The sequence below is a fragment of the Alexandromys fortis genome, unplaced genomic scaffold (genome assembly GCF_014885135.2).
Source record: "Alexandromys fortis isolate MF-2015 unplaced genomic scaffold, M_Fortis_MF-2015_v1.1 scaffold_175, whole genome shotgun sequence".
In the NCBI taxonomy this organism is placed as follows: Eukaryota; Metazoa; Chordata; class Mammalia; order Rodentia; family Cricetidae; genus Alexandromys; species Alexandromys fortis.
Window position 1 is genome coordinate 2,808,102 of NW_026068065.1, and position 27,267 is coordinate 2,835,368.

At 44.3% G+C, this 27,267-nt stretch overlaps 2 protein-coding genes across 2 annotated transcripts in view; one reads left to right on the top strand and one right to left on the bottom strand.

Moving 5' to 3' along the window:
- LOC126487625 (adenylate kinase 9-like) overlaps positions 1-10,235 on the bottom strand; it is a 103,348-nt gene extending 93,113 nt beyond the window's left edge. The window contains exons 1-5 of the mRNA XM_050120556.1: positions 10,175-10,235; positions 4,628-4,835; positions 2,951-3,014; positions 987-1,039; positions 775-891 (exon numbers count right to left, since the gene is read on the bottom strand). Coding sequence (XP_049976513.1) covers positions 775-891; positions 987-1,039; positions 2,951-3,014; positions 4,628-4,744 — 351 coding nt within the window. The 5' untranslated portion in view covers positions 4,745-4,835; positions 10,175-10,235. The remainder of the gene's footprint in view (positions 1-774; positions 892-986; positions 1,040-2,950; positions 3,015-4,627; positions 4,836-10,174) is intronic.
- A 673-nt stretch (positions 10,236-10,908) lies between these two features.
- Positions 10,909-27,267, top strand: part of Fig4 (FIG4 phosphoinositide 5-phosphatase) — a 106,463-nt gene continuing 90,104 nt past the window's right edge. The window contains 2 exon segments of the mRNA XM_050120509.1: positions 10,909-11,182; positions 26,637-26,735. Coding sequence (XP_049976466.1) covers positions 11,117-11,182; positions 26,637-26,735 — 165 coding nt within the window. The 5' untranslated portion in view covers positions 10,909-11,116.

Genomic DNA, 27,267 nt, shown 5'->3' on the forward strand with positions numbered 1-27,267 from the left:
ATCACTCCATTCTGGCCTGAGCCATTGGGTTGATGACACGTCAGGGCTTTGTCTGGCACTGTATATATTCTTCTGCTTCACGGGGACGGGGTCTTTTGCCTCTCTACAACCTCAAGTGTAAGTGCTCCAATAAAGTGTGTTCTGAGAAGAATCCTGTTGCGGTTGTCTCTTCTGCTGGCGGGAGCAGCGTGCCACACACTCATATTCCCAAATATTGTTTATACTTGTTTATATTTAAAGGGGGATATGCTATAGTGATAAGTAATTAGCTTTAGTATGGATCTTGGTTTATTGATACAAATTTAAGAGCGATTGACTGCTGACAAACACTACAATGGCAGGGTGAAGAGGAGAGCAGATAGGAGAAGCCAGAGGTGTGGGTGCAAGATCAGTGCACCTCTTTGATGCTTTGGTTCATCAGATAGTAGAGTTGAGGTTGGTGGCACACTCCTCCCAGCACTCCGGAGGCAGAGGGAGGCAGAGTTCAAGGCCAGCCTGGTCTATAGAGTGAGTTCCAGCACAGCCAGAGCTGTTACACAGAGAAACCCTGTATTGGAAAATCTACCATCAACAAAAAAACCAAAAAGCAAAGGTGGACACTGGAGAATTAAAGACAAAGAAGCACGTGAATCTATCTTAGATGCTCAGCTCAGTAGGGGCTGTAAGATTCTTGGGCCAAAGCAAAAGAGGAATCCAGGAAACTACTGTTAGTGCTTCCCTGCAGACGCTTGCATGCATATACGCACATATGCACGCATACAGGCACGCACCCACACACGCACACAGGCACATACCAAAGTGAGAGACTTCCGGAGACTTGAGCTTCTCCAGGATCAGCCTCGTGACGAGCTCGTCCGGGATGCTGTGACCGCTCATCAGCAGCGACTGGAGCTAGAAGAAGCATAGACGCCGTGCGTTACTGCACAGTCTCTGGGACTCACAGCTTCTGGCTCATTGTCGTAACTTGGAAATGTAGATTTGCTCACCATAGTTCCCATTTCAGTCTCGGTGGCAATGTGTTCCTCCAAAACCGATAAAGCTGAAACGCGAGGGCAACATGTGAGTGCAAGCGAATATTCGGACTGCCAAACTTAGAAACATTTTCGGAATGTTTGCTAACCGGCGGCTACATCACTTGAGAATTTATTTGCAAAGCATCTTTATGCATGTTCGATTGGTTAAGGTTGGCCAAAGTAGAAGTGAAGGACTGTTCTGCGGGGAACTTGTCTTGGCCACTCCACCAGGTTAAAATCTGAGTGGACCGGACCGCTGTGCCTTGGATGACTGTGTCCCCCGGGGGGGGGGAGTGGACAGTAGGAGGACGGGATGGGGCGGTGTGCGTGATTGGCCCCATACATGCGGAAGTGCACAGCAGCACTATCAGTCTAGATCCTTTCGGGGACATGCTCTCATTAATGTCTATGCTGATCATACAGAAGGAAAGAACGCATCAGGAAATGTGAAAATGGATAGCCCCGATTCAAAGAGGAACCCTGAGAATTTGAGTAACATGTCATTCTCTGATGGAAGACAATCTGGTGGGAATGGGAGGAGCTTGACTTAGGCGAAGAGTTGAGTTGAATTGTGGCACCAGTCGTTAGGAATTTATAGATGCCTTGATGTTCTTTAAGACTCTCTAAGCTTCTTTATTTAAAACAAAACAAAACAGCAGCAGCAACAACAACAACAACAAAAAACGGGCTGGAGAGGTGCTCAGTGGCTAAGGAGAGGGTCCACATGGAGGATCAGTACCTTCTGTAACTCCAGCTCCGGAGGACCTAAGACCTCTTCTGGCTTCCGTGGACACAAGGAACACATGTGGTAATATTCATATATGAGGAAAAAACACTCATGCACTTAAAACAGGAGTAGATCTTTTTTAAAAAAGAGGAAACTTTCCAAGATCTATGGAGTGTGTCCTGTGTTACTGATTGCTCTCCACACACATATGAAAACTATGGCACCCCAGTTTCACTAGTGATGTACGGGACGCCCATCCTATGACCTCCTTGCCAACTATGATCACAGTTAGGCCAGTGATTTTAATGCTTCACCATCAACTTGTCAGATAAATATGAATCAGTATTAATTTTTAATAATATGAAACTTTTCTTCTATTCCTTGGGTTCAGTTCTACTTTCCTGAGTGTTGTGTGTGTACATGTGTGTGCACTGTGTGTATGCACATGTGCATATGGATGAGTGTGTGTACACATGTGCACAGGTCAGCAGTCGTCCACCTTGGGTTTTGAGACAGGGTCTCACTAGGGTCTGGGCCTCAGCAGTCACTTAGGCTAGTCTGGCTGGCCAGTGAGCTCCAGCCATCCTCCTGTTGCTTCTTGCTCAGCACAGGACTGCGAGTGTTTGCCACATTACCCCCTTTTGTTTACATGGGTGCTGGGCAGTTAACTCAAGTCCCATGCTTGTGTGGCAAGCACACCACTGACTGAACCAACTCCCCAGTCCCTCTGTTTATTTATGGATTTCTTATTCATCCTTTTTTTTTTTTTTAAACTTTTCTATTAGGAAGCGGATAGCTTTACTGGTAAGGAAGGTGTGTGTGTGTGTGTGTGTGTGTGTGTGTGTGTGTACCAACCTGTTTGACATATTTCAAAGAACGTAAGGAAATTTATGAGTAAAAATATACTTTTTCCAGTAGGGTAATAAAGTTCTGGGAAATGCTCTGAAGACCATCTCTAAGAACATGCTCATGCACACATATAAACAATTCCGATGGAAATAAAGGAGGAGGGACGGAGTCAAAGGCGTTTGATGAATACGACTGGAGTGAGGCTATCAGTGGGTTGATAATCAGCAGGTAGAGATGTGTGCGATGGAGGGAACGTGATAAAACATTAATTATGGACTCTCAGATTGGAATTCATTATGCAGTCTATATCGCGAATCTTTGAAATTATTCATACTAAATACAGGGAAAAAATTAAATTTACCTTCAACACGAATACATTTCCAAGCTTGTGCTATATTACGGGCTAATGTTGTCTTCCCAGACCCCTTGGAAAGAGAAATGGTATTAAAACCCAGCACAGCCTTTATTTCACGGTGAAGCAGAGGCACCAATACAGAGAATTCCACTGATGTTTATTGTTACATAATTGCTTATCCTATAAAATAAAGAGGGCCCTATATGTTTAGAGCTTCATTTTCTCCACTACTTCTTACATATCCCACATATGCTGAGCTTATCTAAATACATTATTATTGAAGGAAATTAGGAAGCTATACCTGAATCAGGACAATACATCATCCGGATATTACAAAAAATGTAATTCTAACTATAAATCATCATAAAATATATTGAGATTTGTCATTTTATTTTCTTCATAAAGAAAAGGGAAGTTTTGGTGAATTCCACTGAATAATTTTATTTCCTCTTTTTTTTTTTTCCCCTAAACATATTGTGGCTATGTGAGTGAGAACCTGGCCACTGAACAATATCATCAGCCCTGTCCTTACTTCTGTTTTGAGACGGAGCCTCAGAAAGTTGCCCAGGCTGGTCGTGAACTCACTCTGCAGCCAGAGCAGAGCCTAAGGTTGTGATCCTCCCGCCTCAGCCTCCTCCCGCCTCAGCCTCGTAATCTGCTGTGACTGCAGCTGAAGAGCAGATAAACCTCTTAGCTGACTGTTTGGAGATCATCCTGTTTCAAAGTTACAAGCTCATTCCTGTGAAGTGATACTTGCCTCTGGGTGTTCTCAGGGATGACGTTTAGAACCAGTTTTAGAATCATGGTTTCTACTAAAAATTGTTGGAAATGTTTCTTGGTTACCTGTCCTATGGTTTCTATCCAAAATGAAACCAAAGATGGGCTCTCCTTTGGCCTTGGCTGTTCTGGAAGGTTCTCTAACTGACTAGCCCAGTCCTCTAGCTGCCAATTAGCTCAGTGGCTGAAGGCAGAGCTTACCCTGAGGTCCTTCCTCCAGCTGCCAAGAAGTGAGCAATTTTATAACAGAGCCTTCTGGGTTCTTCCCATTTGTCAGGAAGACAATAGCTGATTCTCTAAAACACTACAGGCCCATTTGCCCTCTGGCTGGAGAAATGATTCTCAGCAACCACGTGGTGGCTCACAACGATGTAATGAGATCTGGTGCCCTCTTGAGGAAGAGACCTGGTAAGTAGTCCTCATCAACTTAGACCATGAAACCCAATAACAGAAGCACCATACATGGGCTGCCATGTGTGCTTCAGCATGGCCAGGGCATACATTTTATCCATTCCATTCCCATTTGCCCTCAGCACCTTTTGGGGTTCATAGACATCCCAGTTCATCTCATATATCTGGAGAGCCTCATGTCTAGTTTTTAAGCAGATCTTATATTCAGATCAAATCTGAAGTAACCTTAGATCACAGAGCAGCAACAATCACCACAGTACAGAGTTTTGTTGTTATAGCCTTATACTATTAAAACCAACATCAATGTAGCCTAGGTTTCTCTTCTAGTGATCAGCATAAGAACTCAAAATCAATATTCTATCAGAGTTGAAGTGATATTATGAAAATCTATCAGGCACTAAAGAAAATATGAACATACTGTGTGATTTCCACTCTTGTAATATAAGACTGAGATTTTAAAATACAAATTACCAAATGTTAGAAGAGATAACTTACTGGTTTTCCAAATATAATAAAGCAAGTAGGTTTGGACAACAAATAGTTTCTCTCAGCTTCATCTTCATTAAAGATATCTGCAAAAGGACATTCTTCTGTCTTCTCTGCCAACGCCATAATAGAAAACACTCCAAAACAGAAGAAGAGCTGAAGGCGTACAGTTGATGGAGCAGGAGGATGGGGAAGAACTCTGTGAAGGTACTTAGCCCTGGAACCATTAAATGTTTGCGAGAGAAACAACATAACCAAAGCTGTTGAAAAGAAAGGTCAACACGTCCAACAATCAAATTGACAAAACATATATACATACACACACATACATGTTGCAATACTTGTTAAATTTCTACAAGGCTGACCTTTAAATCATTTTGGAAAGCTTTTGCTAGTGTGAGCTTTGAAGTAGAGTTCTGGGCAGAGTCTTCCACTTCAAACTTGTTGTCTGTTACAGCACATTTTAATTTATGTAGCTTTTGTTGGAATGAATTAGAAATAAATTGGGTCAGTGAGCTTTTAGATTTGTTTTTGTACAAAGATCTAATGTTCTTTTCAAGCACTTGTAAATTATTTACATATTTGAACCTAAAAAAATCCACACATACAATGAATATATTATATAAGTAATAAAAATAACAATTTTTCTTGACTCCAATGAAATAATTATAAATGTATTTAAAGTCCCAATTCTTGAAAACTAAAAATACAATATACTTCATCACATCAATGTAACCATAAAAATTTAAACAGAAATAATAGAATGTTAAGTTTATGCTATACTAATTAGCACTATTAAATTTTCTCTTTTTTAAAGATTTTTTCATACACTATATTTTGAATGTTTCCCCTACCCCAACTCTTCCCAGATACTTCTCACCTCCTTACTCCTCCAAGTTTGTGTTTCTTTCTTTGTCTATTAATTTATTGTATTTTATGGTCATTGGTATTTTGCCTGCATATATGTCTGTTGGCGGAGGCCACTTGTTCCTGGCTGCCCAGACCATAAAATCATCACTCAAAAGCTATATTATTTGCAATATTGTTCGGCCAATACCTTAAGTGTATTTCTGGCTAACTCTTATATCTTAAATTAACCCATTTCCATTATTTTATATTTTACCATGAGGCTCATGGCCTATTAGCAAGGTTCTGGCTGGAGGCTTGCGTCTTTCTCCTGTGGCAGCTAGCCACATGGCTTCTCACCGACCCTGCCTACTCTTTCTCTTTCTCTCTTTCTCTCTCTCTCTCTCTCTCTCTCTCTCTCTCTCTCTCTCTATATATATATATATACATATATATACATATGTGTGTGTATATATACATATGTGTGTATATACATACACACACATATATCTTCCAGCTTGGCTATATTCTGCTAACCCATTGGCCAAAAGCAGCATTTTTATTAATCAATAAAAGCAACATGTATACAGAAGGACTTCCCACACCAGATGTCTGTGTGAGGGTGTTGGATCACCTGCAACTAATATTACAGACAGTCGAGAACTGCCATGTGGGTGCTGGGAATTGAACTCGAGTCCCTGGAAGAACAGCCAATGCTCTTAACCACTGAGCCATCTCTCCAGCCCCTATTAAAGTAAATTTTAAAAAGACGCATAAGAGAGAATTTAAAGATGTAACTAACCAAAGTAAAATAAAATGTTTGAAATAAATTCTATCCGATCAGTTTCAAAAGGCAAATTTTGGCTGGCTAAATTTTTAAAATGAGGCTCTTTCCACAGGCATTTCTCCAGATGATAGGCCAGTCCTGCAGCCATGTCAGTTACAGCTCTCTTCCCGTACCAGAGTTTTCCTGAGGAAATGGGTGCATTACCCCAGTTACTGCCTAGAAATGACGTGTGCAATGAAGGCAGATTGTGTGGTGGGCAAACACTGTTGAGAGACACACACTCCAGAAGTATTTTTACTGGTGACGCCACAGTCCTTCTTTAAGAGAAACTTTAAGCATCAACTGGAGAAATGTTATCTCTCAAGGACGGCCGGGTGGAGTGCTCCAACTGAGCAAGTGCTGCAGGAGCCCCTGGAGTGATAAGATGGAGGAAGGTGATGGAGTCTAAGCAGGTCTGGAAGAGCAAACACAAGGATCACAAATAGGCAGAATGCAGGTCGGCTTCCCTGGGAGCAGCTGACACAGAGGGAAAGACATCACAGGAGAATCGTGGTCTATCAGTGCAAACTGCAAAAGGAACACTTCCAGCTGTCAGTTCCACTTGTGGGGGGGCTCCGAAAAATAGTCATTGAGGGGAATCTTCCTGCAGGCGGAGTTTTGAGTAGAACTTATAATCCCTCAAGCTGGCGGGCATGAGAGCGGGAATACTGGAGAAGCCGGTGACTGGACTTAGAAATGGTTTGGCAGATACGTTTAAAGCGAGCTCTTCCCATCCCGGCCCCATTCTTGCATGACCCCCTTCCTTTGAATGCAAGTGGGGTGTGTGACTTGCTTCTTATGGTTATCTTCTATCCTGTCTGCTCAGAAGGAAGCTGCTATGCAGTGGGAGGACTCCCTGACAAGGAAGGGTGTCTGCCCTTCAGGAGTGGAGAGCACCAAGTAGCCAACAGCTAAAGAGAACCGGAGCCTCAGTCCTATGACCAGAGACGGATGTTCCTTATAATGGGATGAATTCTTCCTTGGTCGTGTATCCAGCTAAAAGCGCATTTCAGTCAACACCTGCTTGCAGAGGACCTCACTGATCTAGGCCAGAACCCCATGGCCATGGAAATTATGAGATAATAAGGGCATTTTTTTTATGCAGCATGGAAAACTAGTATCAGCAAGGATGAAACGTGTGGACTTTTCCATTCACAAACCATAAATTTGTGAAGAGGGGCTGAACAAACAGGCGAGCAAGATCGTTACGCAGGAGATGCTAGCTGGTCTTTCCTTGGTCCTCTGAGTACTGCAGGTTCCTCAAAGGGAAGGACCGCTTTGGGAAGGCAGGATAAAGTAACAGAGGCTACATCATGATTTAACAAGGCTTCTCCACACATTCACCACAAGAGATGGTCTACAACCCCACGGCTGACATGAGACTAAGGCTTTAACGATGCACTCTCTTGGGGAGCCAGAACTCCCATCACTGGTGGTCTGGTTATACAGGATCTCTTCCCACTGCAAGGGACAAGTGACAGAGGAGAGGCAGATGAGTTTGCCCTCCCCATCCGTAGTCAGTTGAGTTTGTCTCATTTGTCACCACAAATCTCACGTAATATTGTCGCAGATCAAAGGATCCTCTTTACAGCAAAGCGGATATTGTAAGAGGTGCGTAAGTGTGGGATCTGCTGTCTCCACCACATCCCAGCGCACCGAGAAGTAGCCGGTGTATCAGACAGGCATCTCAAAGGTCCAGGTAAGGCACTGTTTAGTATTGTGTGGGACAGAGAGATCAGCGTACTTCAAAAGATGAGGAAGATGCCCTGAGTTAAGTAACGGAAGAAGTGCTCCTGATCCCCATCACTCCGCGACTGATTTGGGCCACTTCTCACAATTTAGGACTCTGGTGGTAGTGGACTGGCTCCGGTTTGTAAGAGAGATGATGGTAGCAGAGATCCCAGTCGTTTCACAGAACGGAAACTGCTGCCACCAACTGGCCATTTTCGGCTCCACAGCCTTGACGGAGTCTGGCAGGTGGAGGGAGGTTTGGGATCATATAGTTGGGGCTGGGAAGGCAATCTTGATCTCTGGGGCATCTCTGACATGCATCTTCATGCTGAGACGCAGGAATGAAAGCTGGCTACCTACAGGACAAACAACTAGACCCGCATTAGTCCTGGCCCTAGAATGAACGGTAAAGCGGGAGATGATGCGTGCTCAGTCTGGACCCAGGGCCGACCTCAGCAGTGAATTCTGCTTCCTTTCTCCAAGTCCCTTTCTCTTAGACATTGAAACTAGTCACTACTTTCTTTTCTTTTCTTTTTTTAGTAAAATCATTTTATTTATTTATTTTTTAAATTTATTTATTTATTTATTAAAGATTTCTGTCTCTTCCCCACCGCCGCCTCCCCTTTCCAGGATCGGTGATGGGACGGTGTGACCACGATGTGGGGAGCGCGGGTGTGAGTGGTTCACAGGGTGGACGGTGTGACCACGATGTTGTCTGCTCATCTGAGCTCAGACAAACAGGAAGTTCCAAGATATCAGTGCTCTGCCATAGCAGGCTTCCACCAGTAATCGCTGGGAGTTCACGAAAAACAAAACAAAACAACAACAACAACAAAAAACCACGCTGCTCCTTTGCCCCCAGAAAGAGAATAGTTCCAAGATATGCACTCCTCATTCCCTAGGAAATTTAGCTAACCAAGAGGTTTGCTTGATAATATTCTTCCTTCCCAGTTCCTTTTCTTCCTTGCCCCTTCTATAAGCAGCTTGGTACTTTTTTTTTAAATTGCCTTTTTCTTTCTGCTTCTAGACGATGCATACTAAGAAAGTCCTAAAAGGGAAGTGCTTAGTTGTAGTATAAAACAATAATCGAAAACAATATTTGAAAATCAGAATTGTTTATTTTTACAAAGTGACTTTCCTAAACCAAATCACTGCAAATGTTTAGCTTACATTAGGAAGGGTTGATTTCCATTATGAAATGAAAAAGTTAAAAGATTCAACTCAAGATGGAGATAACTGGTTCCCTGGGGCTTGTTGGCTGAAGAACACCATCCAGATTGACCTCTGGCTTTTACACAGACACACACACTCTTACACACACACTTTTACACACACACTCTCTTACACACACACTCTTACACACACACTTTTACACACACTCTCACACACACACTTTTACACACACTCTCACACACACACTTTTACACACACTCTTACACACACTTTACACACACACTCTCTTACACACTTTTACACACACACGTACACACACTTTTACACAACTCTCTTACACACACACTTTTACACACACTCTTACACACACTCACACACACACACTTTTACACACACTCTCTTACACACATACACACACTTTTACACACACTCTTACACACACACTTTTACACACACACAATCCCAGAACTGATATTCCTACCTGTTTTCTAGTTTCTCAATAAAAAGATGGATCAAACTATGAAAGGAAACTAATAATAAATACACAAATACTTAAGAAATCCTGTAATGTCCCCATTCGGAATCCACAGCAAGCTCTAGTATCACATTCAGCTATGTGTTTTGCATTTTTAAAATTCTGTTATCCTGTCAGCATGAGACCCCTCTAGCAGTGAAATCCGGGGTATAGAAGGGTGTGGGGGGGAGGACTTAGCACTTCCTCCTTAGGCTAGCTTAGCCACTACTATCTTACACTCTGTAGCAGGTGTTTGGCCTGCATCTGTGAGATAAATAGTCGATGAAAACAGAACCGGTTTTGAAAGTTGATTTATGGATAGATGGGGTCTAGTTTTGAAAGAAAAAAAAACTGGTATGGGGGTCCCCGCAGAAAGTGGACTTCCCTGAAACTGATAACAAAATACACAAAATACATCCAGACAGTGGACAACGGTCCTCCCACCCCTGGGAAAAGGACTGCTTACCTGGCCCCCGTGGACCGACCCGGCAGCAGCTACCTCCAGAGGCTCCAGGTATCTGTTGGGCGGTTGCCCTGGAAACCAGTGAGCGACTTGCAGGGCCCTGGAGGGCGGGGCCTCTGGGGGTGGCGCTGTAATTCGGGTGAATACTTAATGTTTGCTTTTGTGTTCATAATTAGAAAGTACCCTTTCCCTCAAATGTGGAAGGGATGAGCAGAGCGAGTACATATATTGTTTACTTACAGTCCACTTACGTCCAGAACAAAACGGAAGAGTCTTATGTTAAAGCTGAACGGCCCCCACAGCAGGGCGCTCCCCTGCACTGCGCCGTCTCTTTTAGAATTCTCAGACGGTTTAGCCTCACACAGAAAATGTGCAAATACCAACGGCGCCACACAGAAGTGATCAGGAAAGATTCGTGGGCCACATGAACTTTACTGACTCTTACAGGAATAAAATAGGCGACAAAAGAGGGAAAAATCACAGGCATTCAGGAAAGGACCACTTTGAGACAGGTTTCAGGAAAATTCAGAGTAGACAGGAAAAAACAGACCAATTACAACACGGAGAAGCAATTGGAAAGGAGACTCTAGTCACCTGACCTCCTTTCTTTAAGAACCAAGAAAAAGCAGTTTTTTTTTTTTTTGGAGGCTGACCTTAACAAAGATGGCGCCCTTAGCATCCGCCCTCAACAACGGCGCACCCCTATTGTAACCCCGCCACTCGTGTGTGGGCGGGGCTTAATGGGAGGTGTGACTCGGGGAATCCGGAAGCAGCCTGCATTCGCGGCTGCTAAAGCTTTAGCACTCCGGCTTTGCTTTTTCTCTGCGGGTCTGGTGAGCTGGCTCTGCAGAGTCTCCTCCCTCGGTCTCCGGGGACGGTCCGGCCGCTGTCACGACCCGGCCCGCGGCCTGGTGCCCTGTAGTGGGGCCGCCATTGGCTGGAGCCATGCCCACGGCCGCTGCCCCCATCATCAGCTCGGTCCAGAAGCTGGTGCTCTACGAGACCAGAGCTGTGAGTATCTGCCGCGGCGGGACAGATCGGGCGGGAGGACCGCGCTGCCGGCGGTGGGTGAGGGGACGCTGTGGGATCGAAGGGCAGAGGCAGCACCCCGCATCTCCCCCTCCCAACTCCGCAGCTCCGTGGAGCATGGGAGGGAGCTCACCAGCCAGGGCCGTGCAGCCAGACACCGGTGGGTTTGCGTGTCTGTCGTGCTTAGGAGCCTTGGCTGGAAGGTGTTCATGCAAACAGGTGCTTGTGGCACACAGGAATGGCGCACAACTTCCGAATGTGTACTCGATGATTGTTTTCCCCTTTCTCACAGTCTGCTAAAGTCCTCGAGTCCACTCCTCATAGCGAAGTCGTTTTGAGCATTGTCTAGGTAACTTCTAGTTTGCATTCCATGGTATATTGTCACTGCATTTGGCGTTACTCTGCACTGTCTTGCTGAGATTTGGGGTTCTGTGTCATGGACAGTTAGGTTACGAGTTCTCTGGCTTGTAGAGTTGAAAAAGTTGCTAGAGTGTTAGAGTGTGGCTTACCTGAATCAGAACTCCACCATGATATTGGGATCGGTGTGTAAGTTAATTCACCTTCCCGGTCACAAACTGATGAGTATCTATCTCATAAGGTACATGCATTGAAATGCGACCAGTCTTCGAGGACAAGAAAGCATTTATCTTCCCAGCTTCTCACAACTCTAGCCGTGTCTACCTCGTACAATTCCTATGTACAATTACTGGTTCTAAAATAGTTTGGAAAACAAGTCCAGAAACGGAATAAGATTTACAAGTACCTTCACTTCTCTTCAGAGACTCACACAGAAATACCATTTTGACATTGAAACAATTTTTCAATTTTTTTTTTTTTTTTTTTTTTTTTTTTTTTTGTAAAACATGCTGGTCAGGGTTTCTAGTAAGAAATGTAAGTAAATTGGTACATAGGATTTTAGCCCACCGATAATCTGAGCCTTCTAGGGGCCCGGCTCAGATGTTGTGCTCTTTCTAAAGCAGACTGTATTTTTCAGAACTCCTGAGTGGCACCTATGCTGAGGAGGGTACGCTCTGTCCCTAATTTAGCCCCAAGTCAGCGGTCAGCAAACACATGTTTGAGATTCGATTGTGTACACTTTTGTGCCTTGATTGTCGAGTAAAACCGCATCAGCTTGAGTTCCCTATGCCCACCCTGTGTTTTTCTACTTATTTCTGTCTTCACTCCATCTTTTCTTATCAAACCTTTTATGGTCCTGACATACATACTTGCCTTACAGGTACCACGTAGTCACTGGCTGCTAGTCAGGGTTTGGCACAGGAAAGGTAGGTGCATCGGAAGGGTGCTAGGAGCATTGCATGGACGCAATGGCAGACCCAGCTCCCCAGCTCTGGAAAAGCCGGATTGGGAATATTACCCACAAACAGTGCAGGCGCTGGGATGAAGGATGAGTTGAGAGACTCAGGTCTAATTGGACAGCTGCCCCTGTAGACAAATCATGACATAACCCCTTCACTGTGGGACTTCCCCTACAGTGGCAGGTAATATGTGGTAGGCTGCATTAGCTCTGAAGCTTGGTCCTTATCAGTTAAGTAGATCTTTGTTTATTTACTTATTTATTCTTGTGTTAAGACAGAAAGATTGGTTTTGAGTCCTCTGCTTAGAAATGAAGGGACACCACTCAGATAAAACATAAAATTAGTAGCAACTGAGTAAGTGGTAGGAGTGGAAAATTGTAACATAGGCTGTAGTAATGAGATTCACGGGAGACGTTTGCAGAGTGGCCTGTGCTGTCCTGTGGGCTGTGATCATGAGAATCATGGGGACGTTTGCGGAGTGGTCTGTGCTGTCCTGTACGCTGTGATGAGAATCATGGGGACGTTTGCAGAGTGGTCGGTGATGTCCTGTGGGCTGTGATGAGAATCATGGGGACGTTTGCAGAGTGGTCTGCGCTGTCCTGTGGGCTGTGATGAGAATCACGGGTGATGTTTGCGGAGTGGTCTGTGCTGTCCTGTTCTAAGGTCCCGGTGTATTTAGTGTTGCCGAGAGGCCAGTGCCTTACACTGTTACTCTCACTGCTACCGTTGTTTATTTGGGGAAGCAGAGAGTGAGGCAAAGTGAGTTTAGGACAGTACAGTCTGGAACCTTCTGCTGGTAGAAATCTTTCTAACCAGACTGAGGTGTTGAATATTGATATTGAGGTTAAATGGGTAAACCTTTTCATATCACGTTGACAGAGTGCCTCTTTCATCTCGGATGACTGACATTCTGTCATTTTTTTTTTAATGAAGTGGTGTCGGAATCTTAAGCATGAGAGTTAAGAAAGAGGCACTAGGAAGAAGATAAGACTCACTGAAAGCATAGGTGTGGGGCTCTCAAAGAAGACCAAGTGTGGGTCCAGGCCCCTTCAGGGAGAGTTGCCACTGCTATTCTTGATAACTTAAAATTCATTTCACCAAGTCTTCTGCCTGCTGTTCTTCAAGTTTTATGTCTTGAGGCAAAATTGTGTAAATTAAAAAGCACAAATCTAAACTTATGGAATTTGAGCAGAACTATGCATGTGCGTATTCTATAGCCTTAATGTTGACAGAGGTTTCTGTCCTGCCTGGTCCTGCAGCCATTCAGTCCCAAAGAAACACACAGATATCTACATTAATTATAAACTGGTTGGCCTATTAGCTCAGGCTTCTTATTAACTCTTACATTCTATATTAACCCATAATTATTGTTTGTGTTAGCCAGGTGACTTGGTACTTTTTATCACGGAGGCATTCTCATCTTGCTTCCTCTGTGTCTGGGTGATGACTGCAGACTTCATCTTTCCCCTTCCCAGAATTCTGTTCTCCTTGTCCCACCTATACTTCCTGCCTGGCTACTGGCCATTCAGCATTTTATTAAACCAGTACAACTGTCAAATCTTTACGGGGTACAAGATCATTGTCCCACAACACTATTATGACATGAAACACCTCTGCTGCTTGAGAAAGTTCTCTGTGTGCCTAGTTACTTTTCTTTGCCGTGATAAGACACCATGGCAGGGAACTTAGGAAGAAAATGTTTATTTAGGGCTTACCATGTCAGAGGGCTAGAGTTTGTGGTCATCATGGTGGGCACAGGGCAGTAGCTTGGCAGGCCCAGTGCTAGAGCACTAGCTGAGGTCACACGTCTTGAGATGCAACCATGAGACCAAGTGAGAGTCCCTGGGAATGGCATGGGTTTTGCAACAAAACCATGCACCCAGCGACACACATCCTCCAAGGTCATGGCCACACTTTCTAATTCTCTCTACAGAGTTCCACTAACGGGGGACCAGGTATTCAAATATATGGGGGCCATCCTCATTCACACCGCAGTCAACTGTCCATTCCATTTCTGGCAATTAATGTTCGATTTTTAAAAATTCTTTTATTAAAGGGAAGTTTTACTTTAATTTTTATTTATGTCTATGCACGTGTATCTCTCTCTGTGTGTATGCCACATGGATGCAGGTGACTGTGGAGTTCTGAGAAGGGCATCAGAGCTCCTGGATCCGGAGTTCTGAGCTCCCTGATATAGGTGCTGGGAACTAAGTTTGGGTCCACTGGAAGAGCATCAAGTACTCAGCAATCTCACCATTCCTACTATCCTGTATATGCATACACACACACACACACACACACACACACACACTAGATTACATGTGCTTGTTTTAAAATTTCACATAATGGGTATTTGGACATGATAGAGTATATGTCTGTAATCTCAGCACTAAGACAGAGTCAAGAGAATCTCAAGTTCTCGGCCAGCCTGGATAGTATAGTAAGACCTTGCTTGTAATAAACAAAGCAGTTCATATGATGGGATTGTACTACACATTCTGCTAGGTCCAGTGTATTTTGTTCAGCATGTTTTTGCAGTTTATCCATACTTTTGTTATATCAGGAGTTTGCACCTTTTTTTTTTTTTTTGGTAAAGATTTATTTATTTTGTACACAGTGTTCTGCCGGCAAGTCTGCCTGCAGGCCAAAAGAGGGCACCAGATCTCATTACAGAAGGTTGTGAACCACCATGTGGTTGCTGGGAATTGAACTCAAGACCTCTGGAAGAGTAGTCAGTACTCTTAACCTCTGAGCCATCTCTCCAGACCCGAGTTTGAACCTTTTATCATTGCCTGCATTCACAGTTTGCTTATCAATTTTTTCCTGTTTATTTGGACTATGAAGAATCTATCTGTGACTATGCTAGAAAAAGTGTATTTGTGCATGCATTCTCATTTCTCTGTGTGTAAACATGTGTGAATGATATCACTCACTGAAGAGGTCACATGTCCTGGCTCCTTGGGGAATTCTCAGGCTTGTGAAGTAGGTGTACTTGTGTACACTCCTGCCAGCAGTGTTTGTAGAGTGCCCTTGTCCCATGTCCTAGCTCAGCGCTTTCATTTGATTGCGTCTGTTCCTTAATGACGCTGGCACTGGACACGCTCTCGTGTGCTCATAGCTCTTCCTTTCGGAAGGATCGAAACAGAACTGAGCTGATTTTGCGTTTCTGATTTGTCGGCATTCTTTATGTATTCTACAATCAAGTCCATTGTCATATGTTTTATGAAAGCTTTTTTCTAGAATATCCAATAAATCACTTTAAATGATCATTTGGTGAGCAGAAATTTTAAGAGTGTGTGTGTTTACCAAAAAACAAACAAACAAAGCCAGGCAGTGGTGGTGCACGCCTTTAATCCCAGCACTCGGGAGGCAGAGGCAGGCGGATCTCTGGGAGTTCAAGGCCAGCCTGGTCTACAAGAGCTAGTTCCAGGACAGGAACCAAAGCTACAGAGAAACCCTGTCTCAAAAAACCAAAAAAAAAAAAAAAAAAAAAAAAAAGAGTGTGTGTGTTTGTGTGTGTCCGTGTGGAGGAGTGTGGAGGCCAGAGGCTGACACTAAATGGACTTTCATTGGACCTAGAGCTTCCTGTTTTGCTAGACTGGCTGGCAGCAAGTGCCCCTCTTCCAGGCTCCACCTGTGTGTGCACTGCCCCCTAGCTCCGGGGTTATAGATGTGGTCCTGTGTGGGCTTTCAGTGGGTGCTAGGAATCTTTACCCACAGGCCAGTTTTCCAGTCCTTCCTTCCTTCCTTCCTTCCTTCCTTCCTTCCTTCCTTCCTTCCTTCCTCCCTCCCTCCCTCCCTCCCTCCCTCCCTCCCTCCTTCCTGTGAGACACGGTCTCATTGTGTAGTATAGGATACTATCAAAGTCATGACCATTCTTCCTTAGCCTCCCCAGTGCTGGGATTATAAACATGGGCTGCAGTTTCTGACCTTACTAAGTTTTTGTGTATGTGTTTATTGCTTTTCATAGACAGCCTTTGCTTGTTCCAAGGTCATGATGATATTTATCTCAGTGAAGAGTCGTAGTTTTAGCTTTCATGTTATGGTCTATTTTCTATTAAATCCTTTTATATATGACGATGCCCTAGTTAGGTTTTCTGTAGCTGTGATGAAACACTGTGACTAAACTGACTCGGGGAGGAAAGCGTTTGTTTGGCATAAGTGACTTCCACATCACTGTTCAATGAAGGAAGTCAGAGTAAGAACTCAAACAGGGTGGGTGGAGGCAGGAGCTGAGACAGAAGCCACTGAGACAGAAGCCATTGAGAGGGACTGTGTGCGGCTTACTGGTTTGCTTCTCCTGGCTTGCTCAACCTGCTTTCTTATAGAACCCAGGACCACCAGCCCAGGATAGCACCACCCACAGTGTCCTAAAGCTTTTCTGGATGCATTTTCTCAATTGCAAGTCTCTCCTTTCAGATGACTCTGGCTTGTGTCAAGTTGACATAAAGCTAGCCAGGGCAACATGATACCGGCTTTATATGACAGACTTATCAATAGCAACAGCCCTGGAGGATGTGGAGATAGGATGCAGACAGGTGGAGTGCGAATCAATAACTTGCGTTTCGCCGACAATACAGCACAACTTGCTGTAAGTCCAAATGAGCTGCAGGCCTACCTACTGAGCCATCGCCAGCTATATCAGGGCTTATGTGGCCTCGAGAACTAGATTGAAATGTCCCCTCTCCTTTCTGAAATGATTACATGTGACTGACATTTCCCCTTTTGGTGGCTCTTGGAATTCATTAGTGAAGCGTTGTGTTTGAGTTGCTTGTGGGTGAGTTTTGATAATAGGGGACTACATAGGTTTTTTTTTTTTTTTAAGATGGATCTTGAGTTTTGATGAATTGTGTTTTTCCAAGAAATTTGTCCCTTTCATCCCAGTTGTCGAATTTCTTGGCACCACGTTACAAATACTGCCATGTTATCCTTTCAGTGTTTGGGAAAGTTTGCCTTTTCATTCCTGTCATTCCTGACTTCAATGTTTGGTCCTTTTTTTTTTTTTTTTGTCTGTCTGGTTAGTTTATCAACTTGACACAAAGTGTCACCTGGGAAGAGTACCACTGATGAACTGTCTAGCTCAGGTTGGTCTGTGAGCTTCTGGGGGGGGGGGTTGGGGGGGCTATTGCTTTGGTTACGCTAATTGAAATGCAAAGACCCGCCCTCCGAGGTGGCTCTAGCCAGTGGGTGTGGTGCTGGAGTATGAGACCCGCCCTCCGAGGTGGCTCCGGCCAATGGGTGTGGTGCTGGAGTATGAGACCCGCCCTCCGAGGTGGCTCTAGCCAGTGGGTGTGGTGCTGGAGTGTGCGTGAAGATGAAACTGAGCAGGGACAAGTGTGCCTCGGTTTATTCCTCTGTGCTTTTGAAAGCTGTTGACAGATGTAATGGACCGGCCTCATGTTCCCGCCCCCACGCCTTCCCTATCCTAATGGACTGTGTCCCCCTGTGAGCTAAAATTAATCCTTGCTCCTCCCCCAAGCTGCTTTTTTCAGGGGATTTTAATTACAGCAACAGGAAGCGAGACTAAGACATCCTTTAATGACTGCCTGCCACTGGGGCATTTATGGCACATATGTTTTCTGTACCTAAAAACTCCTTTCTCTGGGTTTACACCTTACTTCTCTTGGCCTGTGATGCCAGCTCTGACAATAAGTACGACGGAACCAAACTGATAGGATGGGAATGGATTCTTCTGTTCCCCCTCCCCGCTCCTCCTCCTCTTCTTCCTTCTTCCTCCTCCTCCTTTGCAGTTGAGCTGTACGTCCGTCCATTATCACTTCGAGTGAGATTCTAACCATTTTCCCAGCTCTGTTAGAAAGATAGACAAGGTTTTAGTTAACAGGTATTTGAAGGAAGCCGGCACGCTTTGCTTTGGTTGGTTGAGCATATTATTTGGTGATGAAAGATTTAGGAGCTACGTTGAGAAAAACAGTACACAAGATGGCTGCCTCTCATCCCTGGCCTTCACTTAGGAAGGTGACGGAGTATGTTTGCTCCTGAGCTGTGGTTCAGTTTGTCACTGTTTCCGGGGCCTAGCGTTCTGTCTCGAGGGCTATTTGGAGAGGAAAGGAAAGGGGTGGTAGATGAGTCTCAGAAGGTTCTAGTGTTTGAAAGACCAGTTTCTAGCAAACTTATCCGCTCCTCTGGTACCAGCACCCTCCTTCTGCCGTTTGCTTCGGGGACTTGTGTTTCATCTTTAACTGCTCCATGGTTCAGGTCCTATCCAGTCCTAACACTACACAGTTCAGAGAGAGCCAGAGTTGCTCCAGGAGATTTAGCCACTTGAAGTTATCCTGAGTGAAACCAGTTTGCTTGCTGCATGATGTTCCCAGGTGAGTGAGAGACAAGTCCGGTAAGGTTGACTGAGGAAGAGAGGAGCAGAGTTACAGCCGTTCAGGTGTGGTTTGGGGCGGCAGAACTTCACGCTTAGGTCTGCAGTGAGCATGAAGCCTCCCAGCCCTTCTCAGGCTGGGTAAGCCTGGCTCTACCACAGGCGGACGTGGCCATGCCTGTGGACTGGAAGGCTTGCTCCCTGCTTCCGGGCTGCATGAACCCATTGCTGGGCTCCTGGATTCAGTGTGGAGACAGCAGGCCTGCAACACTGTGCATCCGCGAGAAGAAACTTCAAGATGCTCTTTAAAAATAATACATGTCATCCGAAAGTTTAAGTCAAGTTGAACATTAATTGAAGCTGTCACCCAACCTGAAATCTCTTCCTTTTCCAGAAGACTGATTTTCTCCCCTGGATGAAAAGTGAATGATTTATAATGAGCCGTCATTATAAAAGGAGAGGATAATGTTAGTAACTTTGTAGTTTCCTGTTAAATGGATTGCCTATTGAATCCCTTCTGGGTTTCCTATATATATTTTAGAAACACGCTTGTCTTTCTACCACGACATCGTCAGTCACCAACACATGTTAAGCTCCTCTTGAGCAACGACACTTGATTTTCAGAAGCCACTCTGCTCTCTCCAGTACAGCTCTTTTTTTTTCCCACTATCTTGTTATCTACCTTCCCTCCCCTCATGTCAGTTCCACATCCCTCAGCAAGGTGTTTGTGCTGCACACAGCAGAGCTGGAGAGGCAGGCTGCCCAAGCCAGCCGTGTGGGTTCTGTGTGCTTCATTCATGATCACTGTGTCCAGGCTGACACCTGTCTGATGTGTGGAGATGGTCTGCTCCATTTACTGTGTTTCTAAAAAGAGATTATTTATTTACACCTGCACGTGCGTGCATGCGTGTGTGTGTGTGTGTGTGTGTGCCTGTGGAAGCCGTGTGTGTGTGTGTGCCTGTGGAAGCGTGCGTGTGTGTGCCTGTGGAAGCCATGTGTGTGTGTATGTGTTTGCCTGTGGAAGCCGTGTGTGTGTGTGTGTGTGTGTGTGTATGTGTGTGTGTGTGTGCGCGCACACGCGTGCGCGTGCCTGTGGAAGTCAGGAGAGGGTGCCGGACCCTGGAGCTAGAGTTACAGGTGGTTGTGTTGGGATCTGAACACAGGTCCTCTGGAAGAGCAGCCAGTGCTCCTAACCTTTGAGCCATCTCTGCAGCCCCAGTTGCTGCTCTTTTGAGTTCCCTTATGCTTCTGGGATTTTATCTTTTCTCTTCTACTACAGGAACTGTGGGCCATCACTGCCAAAGCCTCTGCAAAGGCTCTAGCTGACCTTTCCTTCCCCCTAAAGCAGTAGCTGTTACCATAACTGTGATGAGTTTAGCCCCAGATTTTGCCCAGATATGTTAATCTTTAAGCACCTGTGTGTCCCTAAGGATTGTGTAGACTTCATCTTGACGCCACGGCTCAGTTCTGCACTGGCTGTTCCCCAGGCCAGCCTACAGCTGTCCTGTGGCTTCTTCCTTCATCCTTCATGGCCTTGTTATTTCCTCTCCTTGACCACGTCCTTGCTTCTTGGATCACATGATTACCTGTTTCTTGATTTATGCTCTTATTTTGATAGAAAATTTTCAAAAAGTAGAAAACTTTTACTCATTTATTGTTTACCTCTATATGTCTAAAAATGCCCATAGTTTCTTTCTTGGGTTAAAACTGAAATTGAGGACCACCAGATTATGGCTGACCTATCTATCTATCTATCTATCTATCTATCTATCTATCTATCTATCTATCTAATTTCTCTCTTATATAGTAATACCACCTACAGTTTTCCCTCCCTTCTCTCCTCTCAGTCCCTTCCTTCCTCCTCCCTCCATCCTCTCTTCCATTTCCCTTCAGGAAAGGGCAGGCGTGCCTCCTAGAGATATCCATCAAACATGGCACGTTAAGTTGCAGTAAGACTAGGAACTTCCCTCATGTTAAGGCAGATGAGGTACCCAGCGGGAAGAAAAGGATCCCCAAAGCAGGTAAAGAGTCAGAGTCAACCCCTGTTCCCACTTTTAAGAGTCCCACAAGAACACCAAACAACACAACTATAACATCTATTATTTTTAGATTTGATCTTTTCACAGTGTTCCACATTTCTTGTATGTTTTATGTAAGGAATTTTTAGATTTAACATTTCTTTGGCCGATATATCAATTTCTTCTATCATATCTTCTATGCCCAAGATTTTCTATTCCATCTCTTACATTCTGTTGCTGATGCTTGCTTGTTTCTGTAGTTCCTGATCGCTCACCTCGGTTTTCCATCTCCAGGATTCCGTTTGTGTTTTCTTTATTGCTTCTATTTCTATTTTCAGGTCTAGAACACTTTTGTTCATTTCCTTCACCTGTTTTTTTCACCTTTGACTTTCTTTAAGGGATTTATTCTTTCCCCCTTTAAAGACCTCTATCATCTTAATAAAGTTGGTTTTAAGGTCATTTGTGTGTGTGTTTCAACTGTGTTGGAATTTTCTAGAGTTGCTATAGTAGGATAAGTGGGCTCTAGTGGTGCCGTCTTGTCCTGACTGACGTTGATTGTGTTCTTACACTGCCATCTTGGCTTGGGGTGAATATAAGTCTAGGAGTTGATTTCTGAGTTTTTTGGGGGGTGGGTGGGTGGGTGGGTGTTTTGTTTCTCTGTTTCTGTTTTCTTTTTGGTTTTCTGGTCTCTGTGGTCTGTATTCTGGAAGCCAGCAGAGAGACTGTGTCAAAGTTGGCAGCTGGACTTCTGGTAGTTAGCATGGCCTTTGACCCAGCAGGGGATCTCTGTTTTGATTGGTATGGCTTGCACTTGCATATCCGCATATGTAGGGACCAGGGCACAGCAGTGGGGCAGGGAACAGGTGATGACGGGGTGTCAGCAGCTTAGGTCTAACTCATATGTAGCAGCAAAGAGCCTTTATTTAAGCTTAAACTTGAACTCTCTGTCCAGCTCCTCCCACGTCCACTCCTATCTCCATGTCCCCCACCCAGCTCTTCCTAGATCCACCCCTACCTTCACCCTCCCAGGTTGTCCCAGAATCCCCCCTACCTCCATGTCCCCTCAGCTCCTCCCAAATCTACCCCTACCTTCACCTCCCAACTCCCCTAGATTCACCCCTACCTTCATATTCTCCCAGCTCCTTCCCAATCCACCCCTACCTCCATATCCCCCAAGCTTCTCTCAAATAAAAAGCCCAGCAACAGGTTTGGGATGCACCCCAGAGATGTTGGTGAGAGATGTCTTGTGAACTCCAAACAGCGCACACTATTGCCATTTCCCCACCAGATCTTGATGATTTAGACTCTGTTCCTGAAGACATCAAAACAGTGGTACAGGACATGGAAAAATCCAAGTTGGTACTGACCGGAAAGGTGCTATGCAGGCTGCTGGGGGTGGAGTGGGAAGTCACCATTGGTCTAACCCAGCTGGGAACCGCTGCCTGGTAAGGCTGGCAAGGTCTGTCATTTTACTCTTGATCTTTGGTTTGAATCTTACTTTTTTTTTCTTCCTTCAGAAACGTGTCCTGACTCTCTTTTGTAGCTGTTTTAGGGACAAGAGTGATGTTTTCTTTTATCTTCTAATACTCTGGGTCACCAAGAACCCCAATCTTCCATTCCCCTTGGAGGCTCAGTTGTATATATTTTTTCTCTTCGTGGGCATGCTTTTCTGATTGAGGTGACTGCATTATTTTGGCTTTCCTGCTTCCACCCAATGCCTGGCTTTTTCTCTCACAGAGCATGCTGTGGTTTTGAGACACTTTGGAGGACCAGAGGATTTTCTCGTCTGTCCTTGGTACCCTACCCATGTGTGATCCCAGGTGCCAGTTCTTCTGCCCTCTACCTTTGAAGCTTTATCCAGAAAATCGGCCTGAAGTGTTCGTCTTTGTTTTGTATTTGGCACAACATGGTTTTGCTTAGGTTTCCTTGTCTACCTCAGGTCTTTCCGCGCCCTCACATGAGTTTTGGGATCCTTTCTCAAGGTGCAGAAACTTATTCTCAGTATCAAAAGTCACCACCGTTACTCTGGGGCCTAAATCTCCTTTTTTTTTGTCAGATAACGTTTATTTTTAATAAAATTAAGTGCCATCCCAACACCTGGCATTTATGTTGACATCTCATTCGGATTTTCCTCAAGCAGCATTGTTTTTGCGTATTTTCTCTCAATTGTATTTACAAGGTAAATGGCTTACTGTATTAGTAGTATTTATTTCCTACTCCTCCTTGTTGCGTCTCTGTCTAACGGGATTTATTCCCATTCTCAATGTTGGGGGTTGCCAGGTTCTTTTTCCTCTGGATATAGAATACTCTTCAGCATCTTTTGTAATTCTGGTCTACTGGCCGTGAGTTCCCTTCATTTATCCTTACCACAGAAGGTCTTTACTTCTCCTGCTGTGAAGGAGAACCTTGCTAGGTGCAGTAATCTTGGTTGGCAGTTATCATCTTTCAGGACCCTAAGTACATCATTCCACAGCCTCCTGGCATGGAGGTCCTCCGAGCAATCTGCCATTAGTCTAGTGTATTTGCCTTTAATATCACTTGATGTTTCCCTCTTGCATGGCATAACTGCCTCAGCATAGGATGTCTGGCAGCACACGTCTATGGTCATGTGTATTTGAAGTTCTAAATGTTTCTTGTACCTGAATCTCACTCAAGACTTTGGGAGTTAGTTCTGCTTTCTTATACAACCCAGGGCCACCAGTCCAGGAGTGGCCCAGCCCATAAAGGGCTGGGTCTGGGTCCTCCCACATCAGTCATTCAGAAAAATGCTCCATAGGCCTGTGCGTGCGGTAGAGGCATTTTCTAAGTTGAAGCTCCCTCTTCCTAAATGACTCTGGCTTGTGTCAACTAGACAAAAAGCTAAACAGGACATTCAAAAAATACTAGCAATTGGTGAATCCAGGTGGAAGGTTATGGATGTTAATTGCACTGTTATTTTACTATAGGTTTGAAAAAAGAAAAAAAAATAGGGAGAAAAGCAATGAAAAAGAATTTAATCTCCTAAATGAGGAGATCCATCTTGAATACTGCTATTGAATATGACACAGTGTGAGTCTGGATGGTCGTAGCATTGCTGTATCAACAAGGAGAAAATAAGACTGAATGGAAACAGGTCTTTCTGCAAGAGCTACCTCTTTTTTATTAGAAGACCAAAGTGGTGCCTAAGTGGATTTTAGCAGACCACCAGAGGGCAGTGCAGATTCTCTGTCCTACCCGCCTGGGCAACACCTCCTAACTGGCGCCACAGGAGGGCACTGTTCTCTGCACAACCCCTGTTAAGAATTAGAGATTTTCAGAAGTGGAGCCTGTGGGTAGTTGTAGAGCTCCCTGCCCCCACTCACGTTTCTCACACAATGGATTGGTTCTGACTCCTGGAGCATTTGGAGAGGGGAGGTAAAGAGCTAACGTCCTATGTGCTCTCCAAAGGCCGCTAACACATTTGCCCATGCCCACTAACATGGCCTTTTTATCAGGAACTGTCTAAACAATCTTATTGCAACTAATATTTAGATTCTTGGGATCTATAACAACTCTAGGGATTTCCTGCGGGTCTGAATGAGACAACCCACATTTCTGTGTATTTGAGCAGAGAAGAATCGCTAGTGTAGACGATAGAAAATTGTCCAGCAATGCAAAGGGGATCTGTGCTAGGTGAATCATTCTCATTCCTAACTCCAGTACCTGTGGGGCTAGATTGCACCTGAAGTGAAGCCAGAGACTAGTGGGAAGTAGCTTCCAGTTCTTCCCCTGGGCACTGCATATCTTCAAGTGCTCAGGAAGTTGGTTCTTTTCTCTGGTGACAAGTGTAAATTGCTTGCAAACCTTCCAAATTGATTTTGTTGGCTTGTTTTATCAGGCTGGTCATCTGGGCCCCTCGACAGTGGGATGGGCCTCAAGGGAGGTTTAACTGAGATTCTGGTTCCTCCTCTTCTCTTTCCGTCTCTGGTCAGTTCCCTCCATGCCGTGAGTTCTGTTACCCATGCTCCAGCTTTGTTTAATTGTTATTATAAATGCTTTATTTCCACCTGCTTGCCTTCGACAGTGTTGAGTAGACCCTAGCAGAGGGGGCTAAGCATTTCAGCTAGTGTTCCTCTAACCTGTCATCTGTCAGCATGTAGGTTTCTTCTTCATAACCTGTGGGTAGATCAAACCTTCATAAACAGCCACTGTTGCCTAGCAACAGGGACAAGTTCTGAGAAATGTGTTCTTAGATGAGTTTCTCATTACAAGCAGCATGGAAAACACCTAGCCAAGCAAGTTAGTTACGTTGCTGCTAAACAATGTAATCTTATGCCCCATCCTACAAGAGGAACCGCTTTAACAAGGTGTTATTATGTGACATATTACTGTATACTTAGTAAACACAATTAGTGAGTTTTATTTTACAGATTCAAAATGAAAACACTGAAACAGAATTCCGACCTGCTATATATTCTTTTCTATTTTTATTTCTTAATTGATTTTTATTGAGCTCTACATTTCTCTCTGCTCCTCCCTGCCTCTCCCCTTCCCCCTTCAACCTTCCCCCCAAGGTCCCCATGCTCCCAATTTACTCAGGAAATCTTGGCTTTTTCTACTTCTCATGTAGATTAGATCTATGTCTCTCTTAGTGTCCTCATTGTTGTCTAAGTTTTCTGGGATTGTGATTTGTAGGCTGATTTTCTTTGCTTTATGTTTAACCACATCTGAGTGAGTACATATGTCTTTCTGGCTATAGATTCTTACAATCCTACCTATTCTTGAAGTCTCAATTCTAGACTCCCTGTTGTTTTATACTACTCCAGTAACCCACGCTGGTCTTCTCTGCTTTGCCATCCTGTGGTGGACACTGTCCAGCTTGGCAGGTGATGTAGACACATGTATTTATTATTTAGTTGCTTTGTGCATCTGTGAGTTGCATGACCAGTGGGATGGTAAAGTGCCAGCTGATGTGGCAGTGTCTTCTCAAGCTCTTCAGTTTGAAAAGTACAGCTTTAGCCGTTGCTAATGGAACTTTGCGTATCTTCTTTAACGCAGTTTAGAATACTTAGCGAGGCAGATAGCTCGGTAGAGTGTGTGCCTAGCATAGGTGACAGTCTGGGCTTGTTTTTACTAAGTGTACTTACCGCCACCAATAATTAGGACAATCCATGCAGTTTTGTTTACAGATTTTGTATTTAAGAACAGGATCACGATTTCCAACATTGCTATTATTTATATCTTTCCCTGTGATCCGACAACTGATGTGTTTGTGTTCCAGTGTGTGATGACTATTGTTTCCAGTAGCTTCTCTGTGAAAGGCGTTGGGGACTGTGCAGCCATTGCAACTTCTTAGACAGGGCAGTGCCTTCAGAGCCAGTGCCTTACCGTCATTTCCATACTTTACATAGAAAATTCTCAAAGACTTGTTTGTCAGAGTATAATGCTTTAATAGCTATAATTGTCTAAACTTCCTAATTACATGTTGAGCTCTAATGCCTGTCAGGCTACTGCTTCCGGGCAAAGCTTAAGCATCATGCAGGCCAATCTCTAGTGCTGTGATAGAATTAAATTCATCTGACCTGGTTTCCGAGCCTATTTCAGACAGCAGACTGATACTTATCGTGAAGCTACAAGAATATTTCAATTTCAAAACTGACCTTTGGGGACCTGTCTCTTTGGTCCTCCAGTTGTACTTACCAAGTACACTTTAAAAAGAAGCCTGACTTTATGAATACAATTTCTAAATGTAATGATACAAAAATGTTTGTAGGGCAAAATGTCCTTAAAACTGACATTCTCTTTCTTGATAGAGATACTTTCTAGTCGGGAGCAATCATGCAGAAACGAAGTATCGCGTCTTGAAAATTGATAGAACGGAGCCAAAAGATTTGGTCATAATTGACGATAGGGTAAGTAGCGGACCTCGCTGCCCACAGGAGCTTTGCTGAGCTTTTCTTTCCTGTTAAATCACACATCCATATTCACTAGCCTGGCTTCTAGAAATTACTGATGTTGAGAAATGAGGCAGAATTATACTTTGTCTCTCAGATTGATTTGTTTCTGAGAGCCCACACTTCCCAATAAGGCAATGAGTGCACTTTCTTAAGCAACTGACCTTTGAGGATTGAGTGTAACTTCACATCGCATCACTGGAGAGAACGTGTGCTGTGCTTCAGGAGGAAGCCAAGGAGTCATTGAGGCGTCTGTGCTGCCAGCTTTTATTATGTGCATGGAAATCCCATGGGATGGTTTGCTGTGCACTCAGAAATGTCAAGCAATTGTTATCCAGGCTTGGGAGGGCAGAAGCTTAATTCAGCTAATACAGAAGCCTGAGTCTGTTAGTCAGAGATACAAGATAATGTAGTGGTGTTGAAGGGTTAATTATTAGTTTTTCCAAAGGAAGGAACTTAGTCTTTGTATTGAAGTTCCTGGTTAAATTTC